Source organism: Anneissia japonica, unplaced genomic scaffold (assembly GCF_011630105.1).
Source record: "Anneissia japonica isolate Jap-2015-1 unplaced genomic scaffold, ASM1163010v1 scaffold287833_len2544123_cov190, whole genome shotgun sequence".
Taxonomy (NCBI): Eukaryota; Metazoa; Echinodermata; class Crinoidea; order Comatulida; family Comatulidae; genus Anneissia; species Anneissia japonica.
In genome coordinates, this window is record NW_022757233.1 from 313722 (window position 1) to 324419 (window position 10698).

The 10698-nt window shown below is 33.9% G+C and overlaps 1 protein-coding gene across 1 annotated transcript; it reads left to right on the forward strand.

The window, feature by feature from the left end:
- Positions 1 to 4359: 4359 nt before the first annotated feature.
- LOC117124560 (matrix metalloproteinase-15-like) lies at positions 4360 to 9902 on the forward strand. Its single transcript, XM_033270829.1, has 8 exons — positions 4360 to 4489; positions 4859 to 4947; positions 5558 to 5688; positions 6090 to 6308; positions 6678 to 6953; positions 7368 to 7442; positions 8209 to 8391; positions 8853 to 9902. The coding sequence occupies exons 1-8, from the start codon at positions 4397 to 4399 to the stop codon at positions 9209 to 9211; spliced, it is 1425 nt and encodes a 474-aa protein (XP_033126720.1). The 5' UTR covers positions 4360 to 4396; the 3' UTR covers positions 9212 to 9902.
- Positions 9903 to 10698: the final 796 nt, after the last annotated feature.

Sequence of the window (10698 nt, forward strand, 5' to 3'; positions counted from 1 at the left end):
CAATGAAGATGATGATGCAAAATTTTTAAAATTTGTACACACACGCAAAAAAAGTTTGTTTGTTTCTTGTTTGCAATCTTATTCTGTTGGTTGAAATCTGTCGAATTACCGTACGTTATTTTTAGCTATCTCAGATTATTTGTGTTAAATGTTTGAATAATGGGTTTTTATAAAGAAACAGACATTGTGTTGTTTGACTGCATGAGTGCATAATAATGATTATAAGTTATTGGAAAAACGATAGTATTAGACGAGGGATAATTTAATACCTTCCCTCTGGTTAACCGGAGAGGCGAGAAGACGATTCGTTGTGGTATGATGGGAACATGAAGCTGCGCCTCTGGTAGTAAAGGACCACATCCATAAGAGAATTCATGGAGCCGCCGGCCCACCCTTTCATATTTTAAACATTATGTCAAAAATGAAAAAAAAAAGTCAATATTTTGATATATTCAAATTCAATTCCTAGAGTGCCATTTCCGGCCATCTAGTGGTGTCATAATCATAAAATTTAAAACCTCAGCCCCAACCATGTTGGGGTTGAGGTAATCTGCACCCTCCATCTGTCAAAATCTCTTCCTTGACCCCTCTATATCGAATTTCTGGATCAGCCACTGCTACCTATGCGGAATTCAGTACGGTAAATAATAATAATAATAATAATATGTCGTTCTTATATAGCGCTTCATGCCTTTACAAAAAAAAAAAAAAAAAATGACGCCGCAGATTATTCTACTGTAACTATAGTATTATAGGTGTACATCAGAGGTTATTGCCATAATGTCATTCGTTTAAGAATTCCCCTCAAAACTTCTTAATCGATCTTAACTTGCTGCTTCAACAGGATTTAACAGGATATAAGCGGCACCACATTTCAGTCAAATAATCTATAAGCCTACAAACATTTACACCATTTGGCACCACACAATGCACTTTTTATTGGGTTTGGAATAGCCACTGCAGATCCGAAACCCAATTGGTGGTTAAAGGTCCTTGGAAATGCACTTTTACATAGAATCCTGTTGGTTAGTATAGACGTTTTAGTGTAAGTGTACGATGAGATGATAAAAATACACCACACTAATTTATATGTAGAACTGTACAATTTATTCCAAGTGAAAAGCGTATTTACAAAAACACTTGAGAAACAAGTTGATGATATATACAAACTGATAGAAAGCGAAAGTAATGTGTACGCAGGGAGGACAAACTGAGGAGTGTCTGTAAAAGTACAAATGTATGTGATATAGCATCACCTTTCATACCACCTGACCAAAGGATTAGTAATTGCCTGTCCTTGTCTAGTACCTGGGAAACTCATCAACATTCCCAAATGATGTGTGGTCACTTGAATTAAGGCAAATGACCTTAAGGTAAATGACCTTCCTAAGCTTGGTGTATAACCCATGAAGTTGGGATATTAGTTCAAAATGCAAGGTATTATTTACACACAGATCCTATATATAAATTTACAGATGGTAGTACTGCTACAACGTAATGTTCACCTAGCCAACACAATAGTATGGTCGATGAGGTTTAGTTCAGTGAAACGATTATGCAATGACCTTGTCAAAACGGGAATGACGGTTTTGTTGAAAGTAATGTAACTTAACAATCTCATTTCATTTTATTTATTTATTCGACCAACATGTACAATTACAATGACATTAAACAATTTAATTTAATTTCATTTATTTATTCGACCAACATGCACAATTACAATGACAATAAACAATCTCATTTCATTTTATTTATTTATTCGACCAACATGTACAATCACAATGACAATAAACAATTTCATTTCATTTCATTTTTTATTCAACCAGCATGTACAATTACAATGACAATTAGGCCTAAATACAATGTGTGAAAAACTTAGTGGTTAAAGGTCCTTGGAAACGTATGCACTTTTACATAGAATCCTGTTGGTTAGTATAGACGTAATGTTCACCTAGCCAACACAAACAGTATGGTCGTTGAGGTTTATAGTTCAGTGAAACGGTTATTCAATGACCTTGTCAAACGGGAATGACATTTTTGTTGAAAGTAATATGTAACTAATAACAATTTAATTTCATTTTATTTATTTATTCGACCAAAATGTACAATTACAATGATAATAAACAATTTCGTATCATTTATTTATTTGACCAACACGTACAATTACAATTATAATGTAAAACAATGTGAAAAAAAAATTGAAATACAATTTAGTGATTATAGGAGCGATTTCTTTAATATGAGCCAATAAATTATAGGCCTAATCTTTCATTATAAGATATTGTATCAACAACTATTAACAATGTCATGTAATTCATTCATGTAATTTGTTGACAAAAATCCCCGAAGTATACAGTGGCACATACGCTGAGAATGCCAGGCTTACTGCGTGTTAGTGTTGTAAAAGGGATTGCCACATATAATATGACAATGATGCACCATTGGTAATTATTGGCCCATCCTTCTAAATTAATAAAATGAATAATAAATTAAATACATCTACAGACATACGTTGTTTTATGACAAAGCTAGTGTCAAAATGATTAATATAAAAGTTTCTGTGAATCAATACAAAACTAGTTAATTCCATTGTTATTTTTAACGTATGCCATAAAAAGGTTCTGAATAAATCGTTCTATTTGTAGTTACAATAACAGTGCTTCATAAAGTCTTTTATCAACCCTTCCTTCCATCCATAGACCATCCATCCCTTAATCCACCTATCCCCATCCATCCATCTAAAAACCTACCTACCTATATTGTAATAGACATTGATTTCGGAGAATAATATTTTTGTTTTTAAAAGCCATACCGATGAGCTATTTATACGGCGATGTTTTCCTTCTATCGGAAGGTCATGAAACTTTACTCGATTAAAAGTCACGTTTTTTGACGTTTTTCTCAGAATCTAGCAGGGAAAATTAAATTTAACCACTGTTGCGTTATCATGATAACAAAGCAAATTAATACTGTCACTTATAGCAAATATGAGGTTTTGCAACATAATTTGATAATTTGAGGATATCTGAGTTTTACTTGAGTTAAGCTGTCACCACGAGTAATAATTTATGTTGTGTGGCCTAGTTTATAAGTTTGTAATTTTACAATTTGTTTACGTAGTTGCGTTGCTACTAGTCGTTTCTAGGAAGTCAGTCTGCCTTTTATGTGACGAAATTTCTTATATTTTAAATCTTTTTAGTTGTAATACCGCTTTGCATATCTTAATTTTAGTTGCTAGTTCATATTTTGTAATGATAACAATAGAGATTACTATAAAATCATAATAGGAAGTATTATTATAAGTGGGTTAATGTCAATTCGGAGTTACAATTAAAATTTAGACATTTATGTCGATGAGTACGATGATGAAGATGATAATAATGACGTCGACGACGACGACGACGACGATGATGATGGTGGTGGTGATGAAGACGATGATGATGGTGATGATGATGATGATGATGGTGATGAAGACGATGATGATGGTGATGATGGTAAGGAAGACGATGATTATGATGATGATGATGATGATGATAAGATGATGGTGATGATGATGAAGAAAAAGGAGAAGTTGATGATGATGATGATAAAGTTGATAATGATGATGATGTCTACGATAAGGTGATGATGATAGATTATGATGCCGATGTTGACGACAATCTTCTTTTCAATAATAATTATGATTGAAGTAAGAATTACGATGATGATTATGTTGATGATGATGACGTTGAAGATGATTACCATAATGGTGATAGAATTAATTGATGACAATTATGATAGGCCTGGCCATGATATAGGCCTACCTTGATGATGATATTATTGATGATGATGACGACGATGATGATGATGGTGATGGTGATGGTGATTATAATGATGAGGATTAAGACGAAGACGATGAGGAGGATTTGTATGATAATGATAATATTTATGATAGTGACAATAGTAATCAGGATGAGGACATTCAGAGAGGAGCAAATACGCTGGTACAGAGAGCCGTCACCGCATGGGACTGGCTATCTCTATTGCTGATGATGATAATGGAAATTAATTGCAGTGACAGACTGGAGAGAAATGTATCATTTGATAATTGGTGAATGACCTATTCTTTATAATAATGTAATTGGATATTTACTACCAAGTAAAAGCCGGGATGTGGCTAGCTACCCCGTGTTTCTCTCTCACAATGTTCCCTTCATCTCTTCGAGCAGGATATCCGTAGCAATTCGCTCAAACAACAAGAGACCAATCACAACATCTTAAGTAATCACTCAGAATAGATACTTTGAATCACGTGACAATCTTTAAGTAAACTATATAAATACAAGATTTTGTGATGGAAATGTCAATATTGAACGATTATTTAAGCATACGCCTGATTCATAACCCCTTGAACGTCATGGACAACGTTATTGTAATATTTATCACGGTACTGTTAACCATAAACTGTAGTGCTTTGCCGATAACATACGATTACGAAGCAACTGAAAACGTAAGTAACTTAGCTTCATCCATATAAGGTAAATGATCATTGGAAAACATAATATATATTATAATTTCACAACAACACCGATGCAACTTGTAGTGTGTTAGGCAGACGTAATGGAAATGCTCCGCTGGTGTATGTGGACATTACTATACCGTGTTATGTAGGCCTAGCCTGTTATGGTCGCATAAAATGTACTAATTTTAATTTAATAGGCTTTAAAAGTATAACACTCACGACAGTCTACAAATGTAGATCCGTTTACAATCTTAATGCAAAATGTTTGTTGCGACACACGTGAATTAATTATTGGTAATACTAATAGGCCTACTATAAACTTATTTATTAAAGAAAATGTTTTTATATTTGATTCAGCATCACGTAGAATATCTAAAGGAGTTCGGTTGGTTCGAGGAAGGAACTGATGACATAGATGATGATGTTGATCTTAGTTTAAAAATTGAGTAAGTGTTTTAGATTCAGATTATTTTACTGACATCACTAAACAAAATAGTATTACAGTCAAAATACAATTAAAGACAAAACGTGACAACAAAGAACAGAAAAAAGCATTAAAAAAAGAGAATGAACAAAAAAATGTTTTACCTATGATCCCATGTCCCTTATGAAGTTAGTTACGGCCAGTACCGGTATAAAATCATAGTCAGTAGATTTCATAACATTAATGAAATTTATATAGGCCTAATCGTTCATTGATTATTTGACCATTAATTTGTTATAATAAGGAGAATGAAGGGTCGTATTTACCTATAATTTTTTTTATGGAAAGTTTGTTTTGAATTGAAACACACAAAGAGTAACGAACGAGAGAGGATAACCAAAGACTCACTTTCAGTGGGGTCTTTTAGGTTGTAAACAAGCCAGCACCACACGGGACTCAATCCCCTACTCTTTTCCGACACATGAGCCATATTGCATATGGGACCAACGTCTTTACGAAACATTATTTTACCTTGCATTTCTGAGTTGCTGTAACACAAACAAACATTTCCAACTTTTTAATAGGCCTATGTATGTTTGGATAATAATATTAAAATCTACATGTTTTTTCAGGGAATTTCAAGAGTTTGCAGGATTAGAAGTGACGGGAACATTTGACGAACCGACCATTGAGAAAATGCACGCACCGAGATGCGGAGTTCCCGACGAAGTTACTGACCGGCGAAGACGGGACACGTTTCAAGGTATGTATATCCAGGGAACAGTAATTTAACTGTCCCTTGGTATGTCTTACAGTATATATGGTTCCTAACTTCAATAGTAAAATAGGTCTATGTGTTGGTAATAGGCCTACGACAAGTGTTTTAGTGCGCCCACCTGCGTCTTTACATAGGCCTATGTGAAATATGTGGCAAAGATTGTTATTTTTTGTTCGTGTTAATTCTTTTATGTTGTGAACGTGTTTTAAGAGAATTGAAACAAATAAAATAATATTAACCTTTTCAATCATAGGGCCTACACATTACAATGCAATAGGCTTGTTGGTATGTTGGTATTATTTTCGCATGTAAGCCTATATGGAATTATATATTAGTAATCTCATAAATTTAGTGGAATGTTGTTTTTTTTTATGTACTTGCTACAGGATCTATGTGGGAACAAACTAGTTTGACATATTATATCGGTAACTTGACCACAGACCTCGAATTCTCTCAAATCAAAGAAGGTATAGAATATGCAGTGAGACTTTGGTCCGACAACAGCGCCCTCATGTTTACAGAAGTTGATCGAAGAGCTGACGCTGACATCAAGTTCGATTTCGTAATGAAGAGACATGGAGATGAACGAGATTTCGATGGTCCAGGTCAGTTAGTTAATTGACATCCAACCTTTTGTAATAACATACTGACCGTCTGCGGGCGCGCTTAAAAATTTACAACAAATGTGGCTCCACGGAATTACAATTAACATAAGCATATTCGTAGTCTTACTTATCAATCAAACCTGAATCTTAAATTCCTTCTTTTAATGCTTAGAAGAATTGTTTAAAAGTTTTCATTTATTAATTCGTGAAATCAATACGTTATTTACAAAGGCAGTTTGCTTTTAAATTAGTTATCTTAAAAAAAATGTTTAAAATAAACAAAACAAAACAAAAAAACACTAGTCTGTCAAATATTATCAAAATTTAAAATCGACTCTATTAGCAAATGTTTTTTCTTTTGATGTTAAGGAAAAGTGTTAGCCCATGCCTTCTTTCCTAATGAAGAAAAACGAGGTCAAACCCACTTCGACGAGGATGAAACGTGGTTGGCGCTTACAGAACAAAACGACCCCATTGGAACAAAATACAATGTAATGATTGTTGCCGCCCATGAGATAGGTCATGTTCTGGGCTTAAAACATACTTCCGCAAACACCGATTCTTTAATGAAACCATGGCCAGTAGGATACCATGACAACTTCCATCTACCATCCGATGACGTCACAGCAATCCAAACATTATACGGTAAGTTTAGCATATGATTTATTTAGGCCTATCGATGAATTGATTTTGATTTAATATAATATTATGGGATATCCCACAAAAGTAAAATAAAAATGTTGGCATGTATCCAAGGGCCCTTTACTATAAATTACATCAACTTTCAATGTTAACGCCAATAAAAAAAAAAAGAATGAAAATACAACATTGGAAATAACTACAAATAGGACTGTCCAAATAAACAACGACAAAAAAAAAAAGATACATATTCGACTCTGGAACTCTACAGCATAGCAAAATTTTAAAATAATATTTAACATTATTGACTTCTCGTGCAGGGAGCAAATAAAATGGACGTCGGTTGTTGAATTTTGAAGTTTACCCCCACTGCAAAATTATCGACAAAATATTAACTGAGCCGCTAATCTTTTCTTTCAGGCAAGCCAGGTAACATGTTAAATGTTGACTTGTGTAGTCGGGGTACGAAGGTTCAGTTTGATGCAGTGCTTCAAGGTAGGACTGCTTCACATTTAACAAGTTGCCTAACGACTTTATATCAATATGATAAATATTATCTATAAACAAACACATATTTAATGCGCCTTTCCTATGTTATCGAATGTGACACATAAGCCAAGTTCAATGGTGATACCACTAACACTCATCTTTGCTTAAAAATAATTATTCAATCTGAATTGATAATGGTCTTCAAATTATATTTGATTTTATTTAGGCCTAAAATGATAAAAGTAATACAAAAATAATAATATTAATGATGAGTACGAGAATGATCATAAAGATCATGATAATAATAGTAATGATAAAGGAATACGATAGTATAATAAATACTCCAAGTATCGAAATGCACACCATCGTGTCGGGATTCAATATTTCGACATTAGTTATGTCATCATCAGGAATGATTCCTGATGATGACATAATTAATGTCGAAATATTGAAATATTGAATCCCGACACGATGGCGTGCATTTTGATACTTGGAGTATGTATTATACTATCTTATCTGAGATTAATCAGTGGACCTTTCGGATAAAGGGATACAGTAATAATAAAGGAAATGGGAATGATATTGATAATTATGAGGTTGATTATGATGATGATGAGGATGATGATGATAACGATAATGGGAATGCTACGGACAACGACAATGATAATTATATTGCTATTAATATTAATACTAATATTTGTTTAATTATTCGCTCAACACAGACATATATTTTTCAAATTGTGATCAATGTTTTGTTTTCATTTGTACAAAGGACCACAACAAAGGACGCTATTTTTCTCAGATATTTACTACTGGGAAATAATCTCAACGGGCATCAAACAAGGGCACCCCAAGTTTCTCTTCGATCTTTTTCCTTCTCATATGGCTGAACAGCTCGCTGGAATGGACGCCATTGTCATGTCATCGAAAACTCACAAAATATACGTTTTCAAAGGTATGTATTAGGTCTATAGCTTTGAAAAATGGTAACGATAGTTGAAAAATTATCCCTTCTATATTATTAATCTATGACAAACCCATCCACGTATATAGACAAAATTGCTGCTTTAGATTATTGAACGACATTAAGAAGTATCGGTGATGATGATAATAATGATAATGATGATGATGATGAATACAAAAATAATAAACAATAAGAGATGTTCGAAAGGGGGATAAGGTGGGGGGGGGGGCTGATCGAGAGACAACACTACTCATGGGGGTCCAGGGGCATGACCCGCAAAATTTGTGTTTTCTAGACGCCCAGAAATAACCTCTGAGGTTTACACTTTCCAAAAATGGGGGGAGGAGAAAGGGGCTCGTCTCCCCCTAAATCCGCCCTGTTGTTTTATAGCTAAGGATGTTTACATTTTCAAGAATGGTCTCTCCTAAATGTTAAATTTTTTTCATTTGTAGGCGATGTCTTTTGGCGGTTTGACAGCAACTTTGAGCTTGACGCAAATTACCCAAAACTGATTATAGAAACCAGATTGCCAGATCACGTAGACGCTGCATTTGAAAAAGACGGTCAAATCTATATTGTCAGGAAAAAGAAGGTCTTCCTATTCGATGAAGAGGAACAAAAGTCCTCCCAAGTTAGGAAACTGAAGAATGTATTTACTGGTGTTCCAAAGGGACTTAATGCAGCTCTGACTTGGACAAACGGCCACTCTTATTTCTTCAAGAAAGATAAATACTATAAATTCGACGAAGATCTAGGAAAGGTAGTAGACGGATACCCAAAACCAATAAGAGGATATTGGTTTTGCTTGTAGAAAGTGAGCCTCGTATCATGTATCATGTAAGCTAGATCTAACTTCGTTGCGCTGTACCGTACCACATTTAGTATGACTGCATTGTTATAACATTAATATGTGTGTGTATTTACCGGTACCTTAATATGCATTGTGAAATAGCTTTCTTTTTCTGTGTATGTAATGACTAGATGCGTTCTTGTGAAAGCATCGTTGTGAGATTAGTATGCCTTTCGTGTGTATGTAGACTTGTTTGTTCGAATGCATTGAAAGAATAGTTAATCTGTCGTACAGTAGGGGCCTATTGTAATGACTAGATGTGTTCGTGTAAATGCATTAGTTTTTTTTTCTCGTTATGTAATGACTAGATGCGTTCGTGTAAGGCATCGTTGTGATCCGACTATGTAAGTGTGTAAATATAAATTAATTGATAGGATAGGCCTATTGCTTTACTATAAACTTGAGCGGGTTAGGTGTAATTGTGTGTGAATTTGTTTTACAGTGTAGGGGGAGGGAGGAAGCGGGGATTTATATATGTGATCATGTGTATTTACTTTTAAATTAGTGCCATTGAAAGTAGTATTTATGTGAAGTGATTATTTATTGCCGAATATTTATCCAACGAATTATTTATATTAACGGAATTATTTATAAATATTTATAACTTAATTGCTAATTCAATACCTATTAAACGAAATTGATTTGCAGTCTATATAATAGCGTAATGTCAATATGTTGTGAGAGACGTTCTATGGGGAATGTGATGTTATGGGGTGTTTTTAAACAATTTTTGAATTATTTTGTTGAACAAATTATATGGTATATGGTAGACTTGACCATGAAGAATCCAATAAGCCTAAGTTCTAAGCTTGAAATTTCGTACGGTAGTAGTAAAAACTGGTGTAACAGATAAAATAAGCGCTTTATTCAAAATTATTAATGCAGTTATTAATAAGTATTTCATGTTGTGTCTGCCTAGAAATTTAAGAAAATGTCTAAATACATTACCGGTACAATCATCACAAGAGAAATAATATGATAAGCTGGTGGACGATGAGAAGGTAACATGTTGGAGCGGGTGTTCTCACATACAGAAGAATTATAGTGGTTGAAGGGAGTGTGGATGAGGTTAAGATGGGTTGGGGATGTTTCCTGGCTAAGAGGGAGTCATTAGTGTTGGGTAGGGAAGTGTGATATGTCATGTTTGAGGTTTTTGGCAAGGTTGTTGAATTGTGGATTATGATCAATATCCTAACAGTCGAATATTTATTATTATTAGACCGTATTGCTTATCAACGTCCCCAAAATATCAAACACTTTTCACCTCATTTTGAACATTCATACACTGAAGCAGGCAGCAGGTTTTGTCAATTATTTTGCTAAATTAATATACAACAATTTGTTTTTACAACTGAAATCTATCATCTAGGCATACGTGGAACATTGAATATATCGAATATAATAAGAGTCTATATATATAGGCCCTATATATATATATATATATATAT

What these genes read in the sequence shown, in the direction of transcription:
- LOC117124560 (XM_033270829.1), top strand. Translation starts at nt 4,397, where the DNA reads ATGGACAACGTTATTGTAATATTTATCACGGTACTGTTAACCATAAAC. An exon ending in GATCTTAGTTTAAAAATTGA is followed by an intron (nt 4,948 to 5,557) that starts GTAAGTGTTTTA and finishes ATGTTTTTTCAG; the next exon opens with GGAATTTCAAGAGTTTGCAG. An exon ending in AAGACGGGACACGTTTCAAG is followed by an intron (nt 5,689 to 6,089) that starts GTATGTATATCC and finishes TACTTGCTACAG; the next exon opens with GATCTATGTGGGAACAAACT.